Here is a 25,872-nt window from a genome sequence, read left to right as displayed (position 1 = left end):
TCACATCCCACTTTAAGTAATCCCTAATCCGTCGGTGCTCTGTGAGGGATTGCTTAAGGTGGGATGTGAGTGGAAAGAAAAAGTTTGAAAACCCCTGTTTTAATCAGGCCTCATTGACTTGTTATGTGCACGGTTTCAGAACTCCAAAGGAAATGGGCCAATGACCATTTTTCTCAAGCAAAATATTTTAGTAACAATTGGGTCTAGAGCAGTGATTCTCAATCTTCCCTTCCCACTCATATCCCACCTTAAACAATCCCTTACTAATCACAGAGCACCGATGGCATTGGGATCACTTAAAGTGAGATGTGAGTGGAAAGAAAAGGGTTGAGAACCATTGCAATCGACTAAAGGAAATGTTGCATAATATTCTCATGACAGTAAAATAATCTTGAATCTTGGAAATCATTTGTTGGTGTGTAGATCTAAAGAAGGAAGTTGCTGAACATTTAGATTTAAAAATGAGTGTAGTTTTGCATGGGGAAAATACAAGGCACGAAACTCTGCAGTTCAGCCATCTATGATTGTAAATGTTGATGAGCTATTAACAAGAGAGACACAAGGTACTGGAATATGGAACCCAAAATAAACTTCTGGAGGAGCTTCAAGGAGAATCCGTGGCAGCAAAGGTATATTTGTCACTTTAGGCTGAGACCCTTGTTGTTATTGCTGTTTGTCCTTCGTGGTCAAAGGTGACCATGACTTCAAAATCAAAATTGCACGTTGGGTTTGAAGTCATGACTTGCGCTTGACTTGGATTACAGTGAGGGAGAGTTGCGCAGGTCGTCAGCCTCGCTCTCTCATCCCGGCCTATCTGGACCCAGTGGCGAGACATAGTCAAGACGGCTGGAGACAGGTCAGGGTGCAGTGGATGGCCAGCAGTGTTCTGGGTGCGACTAACTGTGCCCTCTCAGAGCTCCACGATGCATTGCTGAGAATCGCCTTTCCGCCCGTTGAACCAGTGATAGTTTCTTCCCCACAGTCCGCTGAATCCAGGGTTCATACGCTGAGACTGTACATCAACCATGACTGATGAGGAGATAGCCAGTATAAAGAGCTGAGGGAGAGGTGAGAGACAGGAGCTGGCAGGCAATAAGGTGAGTTGGGTAGACAAGACCAAATTGGAGGAGACAGAGGCTGAATAGTGGAGATCTCAGAGAGTTACCCTTTCAGGAACCTAATAACAATGCTGGAAAACTTCAGCAGGTCAAACAGTGTCCTTTATATAGCAAAGATAAAGATGCATATCCAACATTTCCAGCAAGATATGAACAAAATGTGGCAAGAGGAAGACAATGGGGAAGGGAATAGAAAATGGTTGACAAAGTGGTTGGGTGGGGAATTTCAAAGAGTTGGAGAGAGAGAAAAAATCTGAATGAATCAGGAGGACAGAGAAGAAACACAAGGGATGCCTGCTATGCCATTGGGTTGTAGACAGCCCCAGAGGACTATGAGGTGCTGCCCCATGACTTTGTGTAGTCGGGAAGGCCGAGGACAGACACACATTGTGATCATACTGTGGCTTTTCAGTTATTGAAGTGCATGATGTTACCATCTTATGGAAATTATTTTCTTTGGGATAATATTTAGTGCAGTCATTCTTTCTGCCCAAATTTTCTTCACATGAAGGCCAAAATTCAGCTGAGCAGAATATTTTCTATTTTGTCAAGTTGAGTATGGATGCGGATAGTAGTGGCTGATCAAATCTTTTAGTATCTTTAATTTTTTTCCTGCAATTTCTCCTGATCACAAATCCTCTTGCTATAAAGCTGTGGCATGATGTATTCATTTGCACTCAATTATAAAATCACTTTTTTTTCCCTTTATTCCCAGATATTAACGAATGCCTGATGTCAGGGATGTGTCAAAATGCCAACTGTTTGAATACCAGAGGCAGCTACAGATGTACCTGTAACCCTGGATATATGCTGGATACAGCAAGGAGCCATTGTATTTGTAAGTAAGAATCTGGTGGTCTCCCATCAGTTAAACTCAGTCACGTGTCTGGACACAATTACAGCTGGTATATGTTGGCTGCTTCCCATTCACTGTTGGAACAATCAATCTCTACAATTGTCTGGCTAGCTGCAAATTGGAGGAGCAACACCGTATGTTCCATCTTGGCAGTTTCCAAACAGACAGCATTAACATTGACTTCTCCAATTTCTGTTAACCCCCCTCACCCATGTCTCTCTCTCTCTCTCTCTCTCTCTCTCTTTCCCCTCATCTCTCTTGTCTCCTCTCCCCCAGCTCTCCAGCCTTCCCATCCTGCCTCCTACCCTCTGACCTCTCCCCTCATCACTTCTCTCCCTTTTTCTCTTCTACCCTCCACCTATTACCACTTACCCATTAGCCTGTGTACCTCCCCTACCCCTCCATGTCTCCTGTCCCCACACCTTTTCACTCAGCCACCTGCCCTTTTCTTCTTATGCCTGATGAAGGGCCCAGGTCCGAAATGTTGCTTACCCTTTTCTTCCCACGGATACTGTGCGACTTGCTGAGTTTCTCCAGCACATTTGTTTATCACGCTCGACCCCAGCACCTTGTTTAACTCTACAACTGTCCAAATGTTAGTGCAGAAAGTATTTCAAATTCATTTGTTTTCAACATTTGGAAATTGAGGGAAAAGGCTGAATATTTACCTTGGAAGCATGTTTGCTGAGATTATATCTGTTATTTCTCTGTGTTACTAGGGGGGCTTCTTAAATAACTTAGAAACGCAAGATTTAAATAACAGAAGAGATTTTACTTACTGATGTCTTCCACCATCTCAGGAAACCGTTCACACACACACACACACACACACACACACACACACACACACACACACACACACACACACACACACACACACACACATATACATATATACATATGCCCCACAGTGGTGCACTACAGTTACTACAGTTGTATTCTTACACGGTTACAAAATAGTTCAATTATCCTGACCTATAACAGTATCTGTTTCAGAAGGTTCTCTTAAATTCTAGTGAGGAGACTCTGTGTTGCAGTGGAACCTGGCACAGATTAAAATATCGCCACCAGCCCAAAGACAGTTGGGGATGAGGAACCAGGCTGATTCAGGAGATGACAAATTTAGCCGATGAGGAGCAGTGGAGTCACCTGGGATGATCCTCGCTGAAAGTCAGGAGAACGAGGGGGAGTCTCAAAGAGATATATCAATTGATGAAGGAGCTAGACGAGAGGGAGGAAAGGTGTTTCCATTGGCAGGTGACAGTAGAATGAGGGTCATAGCCTCAAGGATCGCAAGAGTAGATGTAGGAGGGAAATGAGGAGGAACTGCTTTTCCCAGAGAGCAGTGAATCAAAGGAAATCTCTGACATATTTAAGAAAGATTTGGAATGGTTTTTGCACTGATGTGCAAAAGAGCTGAGTCCACGAACATGTCACCCCATGATCTTATTGCTTGGTGGAGCAGGGTCGATAGGGTAGACCATTGATTCTTGCTCACATTTCTTAAGTTGCCCTTTCCAAGTCTTGCTTTGAAAGAAATTCAAAGTAAAATGAAAGCTTTTGAAGTCCACCACATTAAAGTGTCAATCAGGTTTTTGTTTTAAAATGCCTTAGGACAATACAGCACAACACAGGCCTTTGGCCCTTGATGTTGTGCTGACCAATATGTTCATTTTAAAAAAGTACTAAACCCTCCCTACCCTGTAACCTTCTATTTTACTTTCATCCATGTGCCTGTCTAAGAGTCTCTTAAATGCCCCCAATGTTTCAGCCTCCGCCACCAACCCTGACAAGGCATTCCAGGCCCCCACAACTCACTGTGTAAAAATCTTACCCCGATGTCTCCCCTAAACTTCCTTCCCTTAACTTTGTCCAGATGTCCTCTGGTGTTTGGCTGTCCACCCTCACAATCTTGTAGATCTTTATCAAGTCTCCCCTCATCCTTCTACACTCCAAAGAGAAAAGTCCCAGCTCTGCTATCCTTGCCTCACAGGACTTGTTTTCCAATCCAGGTAATATCTTGGTAAATCTCCACTGCACCCTCTCCACAGCTTCCACATCCTTGCTATATATAATATTATCCTATATATAATATTCTAAGTAAGGTCTTACCAGAGTTTTGTAGAGTTGCAACATGACTTCTCTACTCCTGAACTCAATCCCTCTATCAATGAATCCCAGCATCCCATAGGCTTTCTTAACTAACCTATCAACCTGTGCGGTGACCTTCAGGTTACATGCTTAAGTAACCGATTCCTGTACTCAGCCTTCTGGTTTGTCCTTCCAAAATGCATCACCTCACACTTATCCGGATTGAAATCTATCTGCCACTTTTCTGCCCGACTCTGCACCCTGTCTATATCCTCTTGTAACTTTTGACAACCTTCAGCTCTATCCACAACTGCTCCAACTTTAATGTCATTCGCAAACATACGAAGGACCCATCCTTCCAACTCTTATTCCATTTATTAAAATCTCAAAGAGCAGGGACAAAGCCTTATTGAACTTGCCTTCCAGATAATTCCATACTGGGACTAAGGATACTCATGTGAAGGATAAGCCATCCCCATCTCTACCCCAGCAATACCAACACGCCATCTCTCTCCACTGAAACTGACTTTCAGCTCTGAGGGCCAGGCAAGTCCTCATTAATACTGATGTCAAAGAGTTTCCTATATTTTTAAGGTTTAGCCTCTTGCTTGTAATAGAATCAAAGCTAAAAGAATTTGGAGGAAGGAAATGTTGAAAATATGCCTTGTACCTGCAATGGACTAATTATGTTAGTGAGATCAGAAGCCAGTTTTCAGATCTAATGGTTGCAAAAGAAAATCACCCAGTCAGTCAACATGGCCATGCATTGCATTTATCTTGCACCAGTTGAGAGATTCTTCCAGTCCTGTATGCCATCACTATCCATGGCATTTGTGAATATAAGAATGTGGTTTATAAGCAAGTCAACCCGTATTTAAACACAGCAGGTAGAGCAATAATGAAACCAAATGTAGTGTTACAGAAAGTCTAAGAGTGCAGGGAACAGTGTAATGGGATGAAGTGCAGGATGTAGAGAACCGTACAATTAAACAGAACAGGGGGATCATCCTTTACAAATGAGAGATCCATTCCAGAGTCTGGAACCTAAAGCTATCATCGTTGACGGTCTGGGGATTGAGCATTGCTGCTACTTCTGGAAGTCTATGAGCAGCTCCATGCTCTCATTGGCATTGAGGGAGTTTATTGTCCTGGCACAAAGCCACTAGTCCGTCACTCTCTGTATCAACAGGATGTCCCAAGGATCCCTCCAGATTAGCCATTATTACCATATAGGTTAACACTAATACAAACTGCAGCATGCCAACATTGTCTTCAAATTATTTAATCTTAGTTTGTCAAAAATATTGTCATAAAACTTTCTAAATTTCAAAAACTGAGTAAGTTGGGGTGCTGGAAATAATTTGCTCTCAGTGAAACAAATTGTGAATTACTTTTCTGATTTCTTGCTCCTCACAGCGGACAAGGCAGTTTCTATGGAACTGGGACCCTGTTTCAGATCAGTGTCCAGTGGAAACTGTTCCCTGCCCCTCTCTCGGCAAATTGCGAAACAGATCTGCTGCTGCAGCCGTGTGGGCAAAGGATGGGGGAAAAACTGCGACAAGTGTCCGCTTCCTGGCTCAGGTAGTATCTTCTGGGCATTCTGTAGAGCTGTATCTGAAACTGAAACAAAAGATTTGTTTGTTGAAAACAGATTGATTGGGCAAAAAGAACAAAGAGGCAGAAGTTCTGCTGTCCTGAGGTACGGTCAAAATGCTCTTGATTCATGTTATTCCTTATCCTGGAAGCCAGCTGATGCTCCGTCCCTGACTATCACTGTTTAGTTTAATTTTTAATTTGGACACACTGCACAGTAACAGGCCCTTCTGGCCCACAAACCTGTACCACCCATTTACACCCAATTAGCCTTTAACCCTGGTAAATTTTGAAGGGTTGGAGGAAACACCCACCCACCAATACAGATATAGACCCACACACACACACACACACCAATACAGATATATATAGACCCACACCTCTCCACACACACACACCCACACACACATGCACCAATACAGATATAGACCCACACCTCTCCCCACACACACATACACACACACCAATACAGATATAGACCCACACCTCTCCCCACACACACACACACACACACACACACACCAATGCAGATATATATAGACCCACACCTCTCCCCACACACACATACTCCAATACAAATATAGACCCACACCTCTCCACACACACACATACACACACACAAACACACACCCATACAGATATACACACACACAAACATACAGACACACCCACCCACCAATACAGATATAGACCCATACCTCTCCACATACAGATATACACCCGCCCCCACAACACACACACACCCATACAGATATACACGCAGCCCCCACACACACACACCCATACAGATATACACACACACAAACATACAGACACACCCACCCACCAATACAGATATAGACCCATACCTCTCCACATACAGATATACACCCGCCCCCCCCACACACACACACCCATACAGATATACACGCAGCCCCCACACACACACACCCATACAGATATACACACACACAAACATACAGACACACCCACCCACCAATACAGATATAGACCCACACACACACACACACACACCAATACAGATATATATAGACCCACACCTCTCCACACACACACACACACACATACCAATACAGATATAGACCCACACCTCTCCACACACACACACCCACACACACATGCACCAATACAGATATAGACCCACACCTCTCCCCACACACACATACACACACACCAATACAGATATAGACCCACACCTCTCCCCACACACACACACACACACACACACACACACACCAATGCAGATATATATAGACCCACACCTCTCCCCACACACACATACTCCAATACAAATATAGACCCACACCTCTCCACACACACACATACACACACACAAACACACACCCATACAGATATACACACACACAAACATACAGACACACCCACCCACCAATACAGATATAGACCCATACTTCTCCACATACAGATATACACCCGCCCCCCCCCACACACACACACCCATACAGATATACACGCAGCCCCCACACACACACACCCATACAGATATACACACACACAAACATACAGACACACCCACCCACCAATACAGATATAGACCCATACCTCTCCACATACAGATATACACCCGCCCCCCCCCACACACACACACCCATACAGATATACACGCAGCCCCCACACACACACACCCATACAGATATACACACACACAAACATACAGACACACCCACCCACCAATACAGATATAGACCCATACCTCTCCACATACAGATATACACCCGCCCCCCCCACACACACACACCCATACAGATATACACGCAGCCCCCACACACACACACCCATACAGATATACACACACACAAACATACAGACACACCCACCCACCAATACAGATATAGACCCATACCTCTCCACATACAGATATACACCTGCCCCCCCCACACACACACACCCATACAGATATACACGCAGCCCCCACACACACACACCCATACAGATATACACACACACAAACATACAGACACACCCACCCACCAATACAGATATAGACCCATACCTCTCCACATACAGATATACACCCGCCCCCCCCACACACACACACCCATACAGATATACACGCAGCCCCCACACACACACACCCATACAGATATACACACACACAAACATACAGACACACCCACCCACCAATACAGATATAGACCCATACCTCTCCACATACAGATATACACCCGCCCCCCCCACACACACACACCCATACAGATATACACGCAGCCCCCACACACACACACCCATACAGATATACACACACACAAACATACAGACACACCCACCCACCAATACAGATATAGACCCATACCTCTCCACATACAGATATACACCCGCCCCCCCCACACACACACACCCATACAGATATACACCCAACCCCCCCCACACACACACACACCGACAACAACACCCACCCCCCCCACACCCATACAGATATACACCGACACTCCCACACACACACATACCCACACCCACACCCACACACCCACAGACACACACATACCCCAAAATAAAACATTTAACCTAACTGAACTGAATTAAATACACAAAAGCGCTGGAGAAATTTAGCAGATCACATAGCATCCATAGGAAATGAAAGGTAACCAACATTTTGGGCCTGGGCCCTTTGTCAGGTAGATTATATGTGTGAACGCTGTGTGCCCTGCTGAGTTTCCCCAGCTCATCTGTGTATTGCACTCGACCCCAGTGTCCACAAACTCTCTAGTTTAACACTCCAGAATTAAAGAACTGTCTACTGATTTCCCCCTCCTGTCTCAAGGGGATTCATGGATTTGTCTGACAGCTGCAAAATCAGTTGATTAGTTTCACTTCCTTTCTGGGGAAATTGCATTGTAGTGGGACACTATAGAACTGACTGGGGTTTCTTAGAATCACCTGTGAAAATGCAGGTTGTCTTTTACCCACTTGATTTGAAATGCTGGGCAAATTGCTGTTCGGTTGATATTTTATGCTGTGCTTTACAAAAAGCTATTGACAAAGTGCCATGCCACACTAAAAACAGGGTCAAGTGGGGTTAGTTTGAAGTTTTTGGATCGGACAAAACATTGATTGTACTTTGATTGAAAACCTTGCTTATTCATAGGACTTCACCTTGCAGTACAGACCCTTCAGCCCATGATGTTGAACTGACGTATGTGAACCTATTCAAAACTTTAAACTTTCCCTACCTCATGCCCATAACCCTCTATTTTTCTTGCATCCATGTGCCTGTCTAAGAGCCTGTTGTACCAGCCTCCACCACCACTCCTGGCAATGCATTCCAGCACCCACTACTCTGTGTGTAAAAACCCACCTCACCTTTGACATCTCCCCTAAACTTACCTTGCACATATGTCCTCTGGGGTCGGCTATTCTGTCCCCAAGAAAAAGGTGCTGATTGTCCACTGTGTATATCTGCCTCTTATAAACTTGTGGACACTTGTTGAAAATTGATCCAGGAGCAATTCCAACACAGATCTATAGAGTTAGAGAACTCCTTCATTTCCTTCCTCCTTTCAGTTCAAGGGCGGGACATTGCGCACAAACAGGTTTACTGACCATTTCTTCCCCATAGCCATGAGCAGAAACCTTGCACAAGGGTTCCCATGATGCCTTAGCCTTTTAATAATTGATCTTTTCACAGTAGCACCACACTCTATAATTGTGCTCTTGCCCTTTTACTTTTGTGTGACTGTTCACACATTAGGGACATGCGAGCGAGTACAGACACTGGAGCCTGAAGCAACAATCTACTGGATGACTTCAGTGGGCCAAACAGCACCAGTGAGAGAAAAATGAAAGATCATTGCTGCGGGCCAGAATAGGGACTGAAGGATGTGTGAGTGGAGCAATGATTCTTGGTCAGAAGGAGGTCGAAGGGCCAGAGGGTGGTAGAAACCACGGAGAAAGGGACAGTCTTGTTGAAGGGTTCCTGTCTGAAACGTTGGCCATTCATTTTCTCCCTGTGATGCACTGTGGTGACAGTAAGCAGACACAAGATTTGAAAGAATGAACAACAGGCTTTATTCTACTTAAAGTCTTCTGCTGTAGTTAGCTGCAACTCCGTGTGACTGACCTCAAGGGGCTGGATGTGGATTAAATCCCAGCGGATAATTGGCAGTCGACCAGGTGGGGCTTGATCCATTCAGGTCAGCTGATTGACAGCCGGCCAGTGGGTGGTCTGTCCTCCAGTAATCTTCCTGCAGGTACACAGGTCGCCCCCTGCAGTCGGCGAGTGGTGTCTCACCACACTCCCACTGATGCTGATTGAGCCGCTGAGTTCCTCTGACAGATTGTTTGTTGCTCCAGATTCCAGTGTCTGCTGTTCATAACGTGGATCTCTCAGTGGCCTCCAATTTCAATACCATCCCCCATTCCCTTGATGTGTTCTTGGTTTCATTCTCTGCCAGACAGAGACCACCTAAAAATTGGAGGAACAACACCTCATCTTCCACCTGGGCACCTTCCAACCGGATGGCATTAACAGGAACTTCTCCAGTTTCCCTCCCCCACCTTCTTCCCCTGTCTCCTTTCTTCTAGCTCTGTATCTCTCTGTCTCTGAGTCTGTCTGTCTGTCTGTCTGTCTCTCTCTCTCTCTCTCTCTCTCTCTCTCTCTCTCTCTCTGTCACTCTCTTAATCTCCGTCTCTACCTGTCTCTCTGTCTCTCTCTTCGTTTTTTTTTCTCTGTCTCCATTCATGGAGCCAAAATCAATTCTCACTTTTCCTCATCATATCCAATTAACTTTTTTTTTTGGTTCTGGACTTCTCCCATCCCACCCTCCTATTCTTCCCCCAGCCTTTAGTTCAGAAGGGCTCAGGCCTGAGACATCAGTAATACACCTTTACTCCTGTGTGACCGGCTGAGTTCCTCCAGCATTTCTGTGTTTTGACTACAATCACCACGTGTCTCACTCCTCCAGTAGATTGTTTGCATGGATGTTAGAGTTGGCTTCCTAGGACCGCTTGTTCACTGTACCAGGTAGAACATGACAATAAATGAATGCGAATTGGACATACGATGAGGCGTGAATTAGACTTACGATGAGTGTATGCTTTTTGAGACATTTTCCAAGTGGAATTTGATGGTCTATTTGTCAGGTAATTTTATAAATAAATATGAAATACAAAGGACAAAATGTGTAATCTAGCAAACATTTTGATAAATTCCATCAATATTAAAGTTGGAAGTCCTCCATAATCCAAGAGCCATGTATGGCACTTTCTCCCATTATATCGGAGATTAATGCATTTTTATAGTGGGCTTGAAATGTGCATCTTGTACTGGAGCTCAGTATTTGATTGGAAAACAAACATTATATTAATTTTTGCTCATGAGATAAAATTCATATTGAGTACCCAGCACTTAAATAATGGGACAGGATCATTATTACATATGAATTTTTTTATAACTATCCGCTGTCATCCAGCTATTTGTTCTTTCTCTGGTTTGTTTGGCAGCTGTGTTTTTTCCTAGTTTTAATTGCATTTAATTTAGAATGTTTCCTTTGATTTCAGTTGTTTTCAATGAAATCTGCCCAGCGGGTCACGGCTATCATTACTCCAGGTCCCATGTCCAGATCTTGACGAGACCTGCCGAAGAAGAGGAAATAGCTCGTGTTTCCCTCGAGCAGCATCTTGACAATGGGCCAAATATAGTCAAGGATCGCAAGCTAACGTTGAAGGAAGACACTTATGTAAGCTTAGATGGATGTAAGTACTGGATTTAGGTTGGACATCCACAACTTCTGAATGCTATGTTTGAGCTCAGACAGGAATTTGAACTTGCATGAGGCTAACCAGATGAGGATCCTTTCTCTCATTTGACAATTAGCAAGGGACATTTTGATGAGGGAGCATCAGGAATGCTCATCCGTAGTCATGAATGTCTGCTTCTAGGAAAACTTTAATTCTCACTACACCACTGACTTGGATATTGATAAGCAGGATCCAAATCTGCATTAAGAGCAGCGATAAAAAAATAAGGAGGTAGCACGACTGAGAGCACTCAAGGCCAGAGGGAGTACAATACGCTTTTATTCAGTAAGAATGGCACACGTGATCTGTGGACCAAACTGGGGTTTTGGAGGGGCTCCAGGGTTTATATCGGGATATATGGGAACCGGAGTCAGGGAAGGAGCCAGTCCTTAGAGCATCGCACCAGTAGTGAATTCCCAGTTCACTACATTAATATAAGCAAAATAATTTACATTTTTTTTAAAATTTATAGCACGGTTACAGGCCCTTTCAGCCCATGAGCCCATACACCCAATTAAACTATAACCACACCCCCCCTCCCCAAGTATGTTTTAAAGGCCTGGAGAAAACCAGAGAACCCAGAGGAAACCCTCACCAACACGGGGAGAACATACAAACGCCTTACGGACAGCGCCGGGCTTGAACCCAGGTCACCGATGCTGTAACAGCATTGCACTAACCGCTCTGCTGACCTTGTCTTCCCTTTAGACCTACGTCACGGTAACAGGGCCCTTTCTGCTCACGAGTCCATTTCGTCCAATTGAACCCAAATGACTTACAAACCACCCCCCCCGGCACATTTTAAAGGGGAAATCGACGCAGATACGGGGAAACAGCGCCAAATTCAAACCCCAGTCACTGGTACTAACCTGACCATTATACTAGCGATTTAAGCGATTTAATTATTGTTTTTACACAAGTATCAAAAATCTTTCCACAAAATGATAAGCAGCAAGTTTATTTTACACCATTGCACATTTCACATTTTTATTGTTATTTTTTTTCCACTTCTATCATCATCCACTTTAATCTCTACTAATTTTTGCCACTTATTGCCATTAATGTTTTGAACATAGAGTAAGAAATGATAATCGAGGTTGCAACAGGATTGTAAAGTTAGTGAACAGTGATGAGGGAGACCTACTGGGAATTAAAATATCTTTTTAAATTTGTTTTGAAATGTTAATGTGAGGCACAAACTTTTCATGCTCATATCTTTGTGCTCTGGACCTCTGAAGACATACTTCAATATTGTTCTTACTTCTGTTATAAGCTCTGATGAAGTTTTTCTTAATGTGGGTCCTTGACAAAGGCAAGTATCTTGTTATATAACCAATTGCGTGGAAAAAAAAGACCTCGGGCTACATGTTTACACTTTCTCGCTGACACCAATCTTGACGCGCTATTGGAGGATAAAATGGTAACAGTTAAGAAGCAGAAATTAAATTGTGGAATCTAATGCTTAAGCGAGGAAGAAATTATTTAACATTTGATGAATTAATAATGATTCAAAAAGGTGTGTCATGAACAACGCGAGCTTGTTATTCTCAAAGTAATACAAAAGTGTGAATATGCCTGTATTGTACAGCATATTGTGAAATTATGCTACTTTGAAAAGTAAGTACATGATGCACATTTTTTTGAGTTTGGTACTTGCGATTCATAGAGACCATTCTGTCGACGTTGACTGCCTTTTCCTTTCCGCGGAGGCTTGTTGAGTTTTGTGTGCTCTACTAGACACCAGATTTTCTTGTTTACCGCTATTCTGTGTCAAGTTGTGAATTCAAATAGGGTTCATTTATGAATTAATATTTATGTGGGGTTTTTTTGGACACTTCCTTGAAATCTGTGATCTATTTAGTTTTGGATTTTCCACGGAAGTGATTTTAAGGAGTTTAGATAAATAATTTGCATTTGAGCATTTTCTGAATTTGTTTTTTGTGATACAATTAATGTAAAATTGAAGCCCTTTATTTATGGTTGCATTTTCAGTTTAGCCTTGATCATTTCCCACTAAATCAACTCTAATTGTGTCATGTAAATCTGGAGCAAAGCATTAACAGCTGGGATAAAGTGAGATGATCTCTCTCCCGATGCAGAACCAGACCTCCCTGTGATTAGGTGGGGTGCGAACTCTGGATTTAAAGTATAAAAGCTTATGCTGCCAGGCGTTAATCTCTTTCTCCAAAGGTACAGTTGTTAAAAACTTCAATCACCTGGCTTTGCAACTGGTCATTTATACTGGATGGGCATTCATTGGTCTGATATATTCTCTGGGAAATCTGAAGAATAACTGAAATTCTGTAGAAGAGCAAAGATCTAAGAAACAAAGGTTGTTCGTAATGTGCGTCTTTGAGATATCTTTGTGGCTCTCAAATGTTTTGTCCTTTTTTGGTTTCAAATCCAGCATGTCCTTTAAGCATGGCCCACAGCCACATTGCCTTCTCTCAGACTCATTTCTACAGTCACATTGCCTGCTTTACTCCATGACCTTTAAGATCCTTGAAGTAATGTGTTCGCACTGGCAATGCACTGAGCACTGGAAATAATCTTTAAGCATTTTGAATTATTTCAATGCAGTTCTCACCAACTTTCCATATTCGAAGATTTTAACATCCTTTATGGTAACTGCATCCTGCAGAATACTGTTGAAATAGAAACCAAAATGTAGGTTTTTGTTAATGCAAGTTGGCATCTGGGTTCGTCCTTTTTTGTCTGCATTTAGACCATGTCCTTCTAAGTCCTTCCGATGCACATATCAGTCCAAGATCCTTTTGAATGTTATGACTGTATTCTCTGGCAGTTCATTCCAGATGTGGGCCACCTTCTAAGTGAAAAAGATGCCTTTCAGGTCCATCTTAAATCTCTCTCCTCTCACCTGAAACCTATGCCTTCTAGTCCTAAAATCATCTGTCCTGGGAAAAGAAAACACTGAGCATTTACTTTATCTAAGCCCCCTATGATTTTACAAAGCCTCCACATTGTCAACCCTCATGCCCCTGTGCTCTAGGGAATAAAAACCCAGCCGCTCCCGATAACTCGACCCCTACGTCCTGGCAACATCCTGGTCAATCTCTTATGCACTCTTCCCACTTTATTGATATCCTTCCTACACCTAGGTGACCAGAACAGCACACAGTACTGCGAATGCTGTCTCACCAATGCCACCAATCTCAAAGTTGTGAGCATGCCTGGTACCAGCACTCCTCACAGATTTTAATCACCCTCTCCCTGAAAGAGAAAATCGCCCACAAATTCCCTCTAAATCTTCTGCCTTCTTACCTTGGATCTTTGCCCTCTGAGGGCGCACATCTCTGCTGAGTGGAGGTGCTTCTCATTGTGTCCCCTTTCGATTGTCTCAGAATTTTGTAATCCCATCCTCTCACCTACCCACCCCCCCCCCCAACCCCACCACGGTTTTCTGTGCTCCAAAGAAACGAAGTAGAGTCAACCCAAACTCTACTAATCACTGATTTTTAAAAATCTCAGACAACATTCTGGCGAATCGCCTCTGCACCCACTCCTGCGTACATCCTACAGAGTCCAAAATAGCAGGGCATGTCAGGCACAATTTGCATTTTAAATATTGTTCTGCTTAACTGTGAACCAATCCAACGGTTCCTCAAGCGATCGACAGAAATGTCTCATCATTATTACCTCATATGTGTGGTGCCTTCATGCAGTGATCTGAAAACTAGTTTTGTCTTTTATAACCATTTCAAATAATATAATTCATCTTTCTATAAAGATAAATGTGTAATTTCTCCAATTTTTTTCCAGATGAAACTTCATTAAAAACTGTAAGTATGGTTTAATTGACTTAAATTATATAAAAAATTATCGAATAATTATTCGTAATATCATAGTTTGAGACGAGGCTTTTAGCTTTATGATCAGCGTTGGAACAGTTTGTTTCAACCAGGCTCATGGTGAACTGCAGCATGAATTTTTATGTTCATTGACTTCACGATATTTTTAACCTTTTCGATGTGGTTCTTGCCTTGAATCATGAGAATCGCAGAATAGTGGCACAGAAGACGAAATGAAGCACCTAATGATCATTGTGTGACCCACCAACACTCATTCGCACCCTGGGCACGCAGCGTCAAACTCCAGTAGCATGAAGGAAAACATTGCATCCTGGGGCTAGTTCCCTATCCCCTGTTCCAAATGCTCCCAGTCATTTCCTCCACTCTTACAGTTTCTTTCCACTGAATGGAAACGGGAGGGAAAAAAAAATACTTTGGAATAGAACACCTGGATCAAATTTTCTCAAGTCCAAAACTACCATAAAACTACCGTCAGACTTCATTTGCTAACTTCACATTTTGGTTGCATGACATAGAAAATCATATTGTTGCAAAGAAAATTTCCAGCGCAATGTTTTTACAGCTCCAAATGGATAACTCTTGACATTTTAAAGTGCCTTGTTAGTCGGGAGATTTAAAAATAATCGCGGGCATCCAAGAAGTTCAGTGGGAGTAAATTTAAGGATTCCACCCTTTGTTGAAACCAAAATTAAAATTGAATTTGAAATAATTTTGCATAGATAATTTACTGAATTGTCATCTGTTTTTGTTTAAAACAGCCAAAGCCTTTTGTAGTATCTCATGTTCCAAGTGTTGACACATATCCAGGTAGGTAAGAACTTTTATTTGATTGATATTTATATAAATAGTTCCTCTATGGCAGGGGTGTCAAACTCAAATTCACGGAGGGCCAAAATTAAAAACTTGGACTAAGTCGAGGGCCGAACTAAATATTTATTGAAAATTTTCAACAACATCTGCATGTTTTCTCTTCTTTCAACATATGTAATGTTAAACTTTTTCTTATTAAAATAAATGTTTAATAATAGTTTTGGATAAACTCTTTCCAGAAGCATTAACAAATGAGAAATAAAATATTCAATAAATAATATTTCTCTATAGAGGATTTGTCAAATGTTGCTAGTGTGCTTGTCGAATAGTAAAATCTGAGGGCTATTGAGAATGTGGGAGAATAACATGATTCCTGAAACAATCCAATAGGTGACTGATTGTGGGCATGAACTCTAGCAGGGTTATTTGCCATGCCCTTTTTCCATTGGTACAGATATCCTTTGATTTACCCACTTTTCAAGTTTTATGCCTAATGAGCTTGTATCCAGGTGCAGGACCATTTTTAACCAGGAATATATTTATCACTGTGACATGAAACTATTGGAAGATTGTTTTATCCTGAGCTTAAAGTTCATAATCCTTACTCAGGCCTGTGTGCGGGAGGGCGGGTTTTGCGGGCGATCGGGTTGGACAACGACAGTGCAGGGGCATCGGCTCTCGCTGCAGGGCGGCATCTCGGCGGATCAGCGGCCCCGTCACCGTGAGTCGCGGGTCGGCCTGCGGCAGGGAGGGGGAGTGGGCAACGGTCCTGGCGAGGTCAGACCCGAGGCCTCTGGTTCCGGGCGCTTGGAAGCGGCCTTGGCTTCCCCTGACACCGGCCAGGCCCAAAAACCAGAGTCCACGGTGAGACCCTGCAAAGTAAAGAGAGAAGGTGGGGGCGATTAGCAGGCTGACGCCAATACATTCTGGGATTTGTTGTATTACTGTGCATGTGCTATACTGGTGTGGCGGCCAGCGGGCCACCTCTAATACATTTTTGAAATGATCTTGCGGGCCAAATATTGGCCCGCGGGCCAGAGTTTGACATGTGTGCTCTATGGTATAGATTTAAATTGACATGTGTTTATGATTGATAAGTCGTGTATGAGGTCCTAATTTCATCTTCTGCATTGACTACAAATTCACAAAGAACTTTTACTTGGCTACCTTTTTAAGTGTAAACAAGTGAGAATGTGAAATTTTATTTGGAACATCTATGGGAATGTTTCATAATACCCGTGGGCATGTATTGAATGTGCATAGGACACGGAACTTTACAGCACAGAGGAGGCCCCTTTTGCCAATGACGTTGAGCTGACCTATCCAGCCTCCACCACCATCCCCGGCAATGCATTTCAGGCACCCCCACCCCCCACCCCGACTCTCTGAAGAAGAAAAAAACTCACCTCTGACATCTTCCCTAAATTTTCCTCCACTCATCCTGAACTGATGTCCTCTGGTAGTTGCTATTGTCGCAACAGGAAAAAGGTGCTGGCTGACCACCCTATCTAAGCCCCTCATCATCACCTCCATGAAGTCGCCTCTCATCCCTTGTTGTGCCAAAGAGAATAACGCGGGTTCTGCCAACTTTACTTCAGGTGACATGTAGTCAGGACTTTTCGGTTGTCCATTAATCCACTGAAGGGCGCTGAAATTCGGCACTTTACGTGGCTGGCTCCACGTGCCAGCTCTGTGTACAAAGTAATTGTCCAGCAATCAAAGGGACAGCGTTTTGTCATTGGTTCATTTCTGTCTACCCAAGAGAGGAGTCCAGGTCTTTTCATCTCTTTTTCTCCTTCATTAGTGCTCTCCTAAATGATCAACAGAATATTGCGAGTTATTACATAAGATAGAAGCAGGAGGTGGCTATCGGCCCATCAAGCCTGCTACACCATTCAATGGCTGATCTGATGATAGGCTCATCCCCACCTACCTGCCTTTCCCCTGTAACCCTTAATTCCCCTACGAGGTAGAAATCTATCCAACTTGTCTTAAGTATATTTACTGAGGTCTCCTCCACTGCTTCGATGGGCTGAGAATTCCAGAGATTCACCACCCTCTGGGGAAAAGCAGTTCCTCCTCGTCTCCATCCTAAGTCTACTACCCTGAACCTTGAGGCCATGTCCCCTGGTATTAGTCTCACCTACCAGTGGAAACAACTTACCGACCTCTATCTTATCGATGCCTTTGATAATTGTATCAATTTCTATCAGATCCCCTCTCATTCTTCTAAATTCCAGGGAGTACAGTCCTAGACGACGCCATCTCTCCTCATAGGCTAACCCCCTCATCTATGGAATCAACCTGGTGAATCTCCTCTGCACCGCCTCCAAAGCCAGTATATCCTTGCTCGTTATTTTATTGTGATTAATCATTTTAATACCCCTTAACAGACTGAAAATTGCTAAAATTCATATAGCTCACATGTTCTTTATGTTGCTTTTAAGGATGACCATTCTATTTAAAGAAATTATAGTTTCTTTCTTCTTTAAATTCCTTTAGTTGAAGGAAATTAATTCACAACGGCATTTATTGTCAATGCCTGGATATCGAGAAATCTTGTAGATTGTTAGTATGTGGGAATAACATTTGATAAAGACGACTGACAATATTGATTCCAGGAGAAATGTTAAAAAACAAACAAAGGATGAAAGTCTTAAAATACCATCAGTGAGGATGTGTCAGTAACATTGGGAATTTATGAACATTGGGGACCTTGTCCGTATCTGTGACAGGGGTCTCCCAGTGGCCGACCACTTCAATTCCACACCCCACTCCAAGGCTGATGTGTCTGTCCACGGCCTCATGTACTGTCCCACCAAGACCACCCGCAAATTGGAAGAGCAGTGCGCAACTTTTCCGTCTGGGCCCTCTCCAATCGGACGGCATTAACATCGACTTCTCCGCTTTCTGCCCACCCACTCAATCTGTTCTCCCTCCCTTCCCTTTACCCCCCCCCCGTCACCTTTCCTCCAGCTCTCCACCCCTTCCCTTCCCATTCACAGAGCCATCCCTCCTCCCCCTGTACACCCTCCCTCCCCCTATCCACCTATTACCTCCTGTCTGTGGGACTGTACTCCTGCCCATGCCCCTCCCCGCCCCCAAACATTTTGGTCAGGTGCTTGCCTACATTTTGCTCATATTTTGATGAAGGACCCAAACCAGAAAGGTTGGCTGTGTATCTTTATCCTTGCTTTATAAAGAACGCTGTTTGATCTGCTGTGTTTTTATTCAACCGCGGTGTCTGCCGACTTCCATGCTTTACTTCTTGTGAATTTAACCCATCTATACTGATTGCAGCAGCCGTGTTCTTATTTCATATGCTGCACAAGCCTCTTCCCCTTTACTTGTACATTGGATACTCAGACTATGGTTTAGTCTGGTTTAACTACCAGACCATTAAATGTCTGTTTGGTTGACAGATAAGAGCAAGGTTTTAGAAGCAACAAAGACTGACAGAGCAGCAAATGCAGTCTTCCCACTGTGGCAAGTTGGAGTGACAGCTTAGAAATGAGATTCAGGCTTTGAAGCAAAGGGCTTCTGGTGACTGAGCTGAGCTGAAACTTGTTCACACCACACACAATATCCTCATCCCTGGAAAAGATGATGCCTCATTCATCTGATCCTTAGTCCTTTTACATCTTATGTGGAGAAACCTTGCCTCACATCCCGGTGATGTTATCCAGAGTAACACACTGAACGCATCCTTTCAATGCTACACATTTCCAGCATTTTCAAGTCAAATCAAGTTCAAGTTTATTGTCATCTGATTGTACAAGTACAACCCGACAAAAGAGTGTTCCCCAATCCTCGATGCAAAGCACACAGACACTCAACCAGTCATAACACACGTACAGATAAACAATGCATATGCAGGACAAGTATTCATCTCTACAAATAAATAAATAATGTTGTTTCATGAATATGAGAATTCTTGGGTAGTCAATGTGAGCAGTTCCTTTGGTCTTTCAGCTTTCGCGCTGCCCGTGGGAAAAAGCTGTTCCTCAGCCTGGTGGTGCTGGCTCTGATCCTCCTGTACCTCTTCCCCGACGGGACTAGCTGAAAGATGTGTGTGGGGTTAGAGGGGTCCTCAACGATTTTGCATGCCATCTTCAGATACCGATCCCAGTAGGTCACATCTATGGTTTGGTGGGGGGGGAGGGGTTGTGGAGGAGATCGCAGCGATCCTCTCTGCCACTCTTACGGTCCTGTGGATTGACATTTCTCTGCAGCAACTGTACCACACTGAGTGGCATCCGGCCAGGATGCTCTTGCAGAAGATTTCACGATGGTTTTCAGTATTCTTTTCTCATTTCAAATTTCCAGCATGTGCATTTTTTTAACATTCAGATTCTTTGCTGTAAATATTTTTACCCAGTCCACCTGATTTATTATGCTTTTCTCCATTCCATTCACCTGCTCTCTCGCCATAATCCCTGATTCCCTTCCTAATCAAGAACCTATCTACCTCAGTGTTAAATATACACAATAACTTGGCCACTGCAGTCATTCTGGGTAGGGAAATACCTCCTCATCTCTTTTCTGAAGGGGTGTGCCCTCAGGCCCCTGACTCCCCCACCATAGGAAACATCCTCTCCATGTCTGCTCTGTTTCACTGTTTCAATGAGATCCCCCTCAAACACTCTTCATAATAATCCTTTATTTCCAGGGATCATTCTTGTGAACCTCCTCTAGATGCTCTCCAATGCCAATTCCTCCTTCCTTAGAAATGGAGCCCAGAATAAATCTTCATGTGCTATGATAAAGGAATTCAACGAAATATCCTTCTAACACTGGTCAACATACAGGATTCTGCAGTTACTGTAAATTGAAGCAACGAAGGATACCTGACAGCTGTGGCAGGGCCTAAATGGCATAACCTGCTACAAAAGTAAATCTGATGCAGTAGGAGATGGAAAAGCTTCACTGTCAGATGAGCACAATGCCTTATATGCCCAATTTGAGCACCGGAAAACAAAGGAGGAACCCATGAGCCCTCCTGATAATCCTCTACTTTCAGTACCTGAGGATGGCGTGCAGGCTTCTTTCAGAAGAGTGAATCCAAGGGAAACATCCAGTGAGGATGGAGTACCCGGCCGATCACTGAAAGCCAGTGCATTCATGGATATCTTCAACATCGCACTCTGACATTGCGCAGTTACCCCCCCCCCCCCACCATTTCAAACAGGCCACAAGAACCTCTGTGGTAACCTGCCTAAATGACCACCGATCAGTGCAGTGGTTCTCAACCTCTTTCTTTCAACTCCCCTACCACTTTAAGTATTTCCTATGGCATAGGTGCTCTGTGATTAGTCAGGGATTGCTTAAGGTGGGATATGGGTGGGAAGAAAAAGTTTGAAAACCACTGTTTTAATCATCTCTAATTAACAGTTCCATAACTCCAAAGGAAATGGGCCAATGGCCATTTATCTCAAGCAAAATATTTCAGTAACAATTGGGCCTAAAACAGTGATTCCCATTCATATCCCACCTTAAACAATCCCTTACTAATCACAGAGCACCGATGGCATAAGGATTACTTAAAGTGGTATGTGAGTGGAAAGAAAAAGGTTGAGAACCACTGGATCAGGGATGAAGTACTTTTGAGAGGCATATCAGCTCCGGTCTAAGTGGTGACGTGGACTGTTCCATTTTACCAACCACAGCAGCAGGTCTACAATGGATGCCATCTCACTGGAAGTGCACAAAACCCTGTAAAACCTGGACAGCAATGATGCATACACCATTCATTTTCTCCCAATATGTTGTGTTATGAGCCCAGAGGACCCCAAAACCCAGGAGCAATAGATATTTGCCAAGACAAATAGTTACTTAAACAAAAGTTGCTTTTAATTATCTTTAAACATGAAAACAGAATCACACTTTAACTTATCACTATTGACTTACTTAACCTAACTTAACCCCCTTGCTAATTCTAAGTGTGCGTCCATGTAATGTGTGTGTAAGTTCAGAAAAGTTCTTTGGTTCACAGTCCAATCTCACTTCTCACTCTCCAAGTTCACTGGTTACAGGCAATTCCTATACTGTGCACAGAATTTAACATTTATAAAATTAACCAGGATTTGGTGATTGAAAGGTAAATGGTTACCGCTCAGGAAGGTTCTTGTCGGTTCTCGGAGAGAGATTTGTTGTTCGCTGGATACTCACAACTGATTCCCTTTTTAATCAGCCACTTCAGTGTCTTACCGACGAAACTTTCCCCATCAGTGTTCTCCAGATGATAACCTATTACACAAAATTGCCTGCAGGCAAAGATTCACTGTTAGCATTTCCCGGCACCCTTTATAGTCCTAGAAAGAGAAGCATATAAGAGTCCCCTCAGAGTCAGGGAGTGTCCGTGGATTCGTCGCCAGTGCTCCCGTAGCCTCTGCAGCCATACAAACCTCCAGTTCAGTTCAAAGCATCGGCAACCTGAGCCCAGATCCAAACTTCTTGCTCGCTGAGCAAGCCTTCGGCGCCTAGAGCCCTACAGTGGGAGGGTGGGGGGGGGGGGCCTTCTTGTCCTCGGCACCCGGTTCTGATACCTGGTTCCCATGATCCGGTCTCCAGCAGCCTTAGTGTGAGTCCTTTGACCTGAAGTTGCCCAACAACCCGTAGCCTGCGGGGGGGTGGGGGGGTGGGTTCCTTGCCCACAAGTCGCCAGCACCAAAATTCTCAAGGATTTTTGTTTCTGAACTGTTACTTTCTTTCCTGTAGTGGAGGTTGAGGTGAAGACAAGCCCACCCCGACTTGTACAAGTTGTTCCTGAATCTACACCTGGACAAGTGGCCTCAGTATTTGCAACAGAGACTTCGGGTAATTCTAATTGCATTGCTTAAATCTTTGTCAGAAGCAACTTTTTGGTTTTTTTAAACATTTTGAGACAGTTGGATGTCAGGACTGAATGGAAATGTATTTGCAGGGCTAGCTTTGTGCAAATTGGCTACTATATTTGCTGATGGAGTAAAAAGTCACTTTCCCAGATTGTATGATGTTAAATTATGGGCAAATTTGTGCATTTCTTGAAAGGACACAAAAGATTGTCCCAGACCAGTTACTCTAATATGCCAGCATATAGGACGATTCTAAAATAAAAATTGCACCTCTAAATCAGGAGTTGTCTCATACGCTGAGTATAAAATCCAAAACTTGACAGTCACATCTCAGCACTGCTGCCATCTTCCATTCCCTTCCTTTCCCCTCCAAATCCTACTTCCATCCCACCGGTTCTGACTCAAGTGTCCCAGCCAGGCCCGAGGCACACCCTACCACCTTCCTTGTGCTGACAACCCGGTTCACCTCCATGCAAATGGTGACAGTGAAAAGAGAGGAACCTTGGCTGCCGACGTGACGTTTACACAAACTGTATGTGCCTTTTCCGGCTCGTCTCCATCCCGGGAGTGTCTCAGATTGCACGCCCACTGAGGATGGGCATGCCCGTTCAGCAGGGCAAACCATGGTCTGGGTACTTCCTCAGTTTCATAGCAATGGGAAAAACATTAAAGTTCACTGTGTCAGGCAGTGACGTCCACAAATAAGCCCAATCTTGCACGTGTCCTTTTAGTCGTCGCTCCCCCACGGAGCCCATCCGCCCAGTCCGATTGCTGTTTATTATAAAATATGGTAATTAAAATTAAAACCTTTGTAGTATTTGGTATTAAAATACCATGACAGCATCACTCCACTGGTCAGTGGTCAGTGCCAGACTTGGGGTGTGATAGCCGTGCTCCTGTCAAGTACAAAAAGTACAAGCAAGCCACACAGTACAATTCAAACAGACTTTATTCGAATAACGCCAGCGGGAATGAGCAGTCATTAGTGTAGAGTAGACAAGGTCACCTCACTAAGACTGTTTGGTCTTATTCAAAGAACACAGTCACAGGGTACAATATTTAAGGCATTTTCCTGGATTCAAATTGGATAATATTTCTTTGAACATATTGTTACAACTTATGTTTTACATTTTGCATATCCGCTTCCTAGAGGCAGGGAAATGGTTTGTTGTCAATCATTTATTCTGTTACAAGATCAAACCAGCATCCACAAAGAAGGCATATCACACAGGGGTAAAGATGAACAATTACTTTATTAACAAAAAATTCATCTTCAAACTTTAATTCAAAATCCCCCCCTTTATAACAATGCCCACTGGTTACTATGCAAAGTCCTATAACAGTGTAAAACTAATAAATTCTCCAGCCTAAATATAACATATGTAATTAAAGTCTAAGTTATATTTCCAACCAGCCCACAGAAAAACTTAGATACAAAACACACACAAAACACACAAAGCTTCGATCTCAACTGAAGCAAAGATCATAAACAAAATTCAGTTTGTTTGATAAACTGAAGCCAAAAGATCTTAGAGACAGAGAGAGAGAGGGAGAGCACAAAATTCGAAGTTGTCTTGTGTTGCTGCAGAGAGAGGAACCACTGGCTTGGTCTGGATCCTTCTGGCTGCCTTCGGAATGTTCATCCTTTTTGAAATCCCAACATTCTAAACTGTCCTCCAGACCATGACTCTGCTTGGGCCTCCTTCCACTCCACAGCACCCCCTCCCCCCAGTGGTGGTCTATTGTCCAAGTCCAGAGATTTGTAGATCATTTTCTGCACATGCTCAGTCCATCTCCCACTCTCTCAGCAGTTCACCTTCAGCTTGGCTCTCTAAGACAAACTGTCACTTTTTAACATAAAAACACAGGCCAATACACAACGCAGAACTCTGTAACAATTCTTATGTACAGTTATAATTAGATACATCCTTCTTGTATACAAAAATCAACAAAAGTCTGGAAGGGTTGCTCTCAGTACACATCAGTATCTGTTCTCTACCCACCTGATTTCTGGTTTCAATTAGCACATGCAAATGGCTAGTTTCACACTAATCTTAAATTTTTAAAGTTAACAATGATGGCCCAAACTTCTGGGCAGAAACAATGTCAACCAGGGTCTGAGTGGCGGTGCCAGCGCTGCTGGACGCTTATTGGAGCCTTTGACAATTTACCTTGCATCCAACAGGTAGTAACTCAATCAGCTGCATTTGGGCAGGAGACCGATTTATGAATGGGCTGCCTTTTGACAGCTCATTGACTCTATCGGTAGCCAGGAAAGGCATCAGGATATCTGGAGCCCAGGGGTTCTGTAGAAAAGGTGAGAATTGATTCGGTCTGGGAGGTTTATTAGCTTTAAACTTATAATCTGTTCACTGGAAGCTTCTGAATAAGTAAAACTTATGCTGGCTTTCTTCTGAACGATTTTTGTTGCTGTCTTATAAACACAACTTTCCACATTTCTACATTTATCCTATGAACACAGCCTTCTACATTTCTACAGGACCTTATACTTAGAGTCGTCAAATGCTGGTATATATGATACATAATCCTATATTACCATAAATATTCATGTATAATGCGAAACATTTTGTACCGAAATTCGAGCTCAAAGTAGGGGGTCGCATTATACATGAGGTTATTATTTTAACAATTTTTTCTGCCAGGTTTAACGATCAGGAAGATTAACAGCAGCTGCCTACATTGATGGCAGGACGACTGGGTTGGGGGGGTAGAGCGATGACAGCACGAATCGGGCAGGCGAGGGGGGAGAGAGACGCCAGCGTGAATCGGGTGAGAGATGCCAATGCAAATAGGTGGGCGAGGGGTGAGAGAGATGCCAGCACGACTCGGGTGCGCGAGGGGGGGAGTCGGCAGCGCGACTCGGGTGCGTGAGGGGGGAGAGACGGCAACGCGAACCAGGTGGGCGAGGGGAGGGGGGGTCATGTTATACACGGGGGTAAAAATTTTCTCCCTTTTTCCCCTCA

General features: G+C 43.6%; 1 protein-coding gene across 1 annotated transcript in view; it reads left to right on the top strand.

Moving 5' to 3' along the window:
• The window catches only part of LOC138753279 (latent-transforming growth factor beta-binding protein 2-like), a 266,073-nt gene that overhangs the window by 129,799 nt on the left and 110,402 nt on the right, over window positions 1-25,872 (top strand). Inside the window, exons 10-15 of the mRNA XM_069916102.1 lie at window positions 1,834-1,956; window positions 5,482-5,646; window positions 11,176-11,370; window positions 15,196-15,215; window positions 16,004-16,052; window positions 22,773-22,871. Coding sequence (XP_069772203.1) covers window positions 1,834-1,956; window positions 5,482-5,646; window positions 11,176-11,370; window positions 15,196-15,215; window positions 16,004-16,052; window positions 22,773-22,871 — 651 coding nt within the window. The remainder of the gene's footprint in view (window positions 1-1,833; window positions 1,957-5,481; window positions 5,647-11,175; window positions 11,371-15,195; window positions 15,216-16,003; window positions 16,053-22,772; window positions 22,872-25,872) is intronic.

This window comes from Narcine bancroftii, chromosome 2 (assembly GCF_036971445.1).
Source record: "Narcine bancroftii isolate sNarBan1 chromosome 2, sNarBan1.hap1, whole genome shotgun sequence".
NCBI classification, from domain to species: Eukaryota; Metazoa; Chordata; class Chondrichthyes; order Torpediniformes; family Narcinidae; genus Narcine; species Narcine bancroftii.
This window is presented reverse-complemented; position numbering and strand designations above follow the sequence as displayed.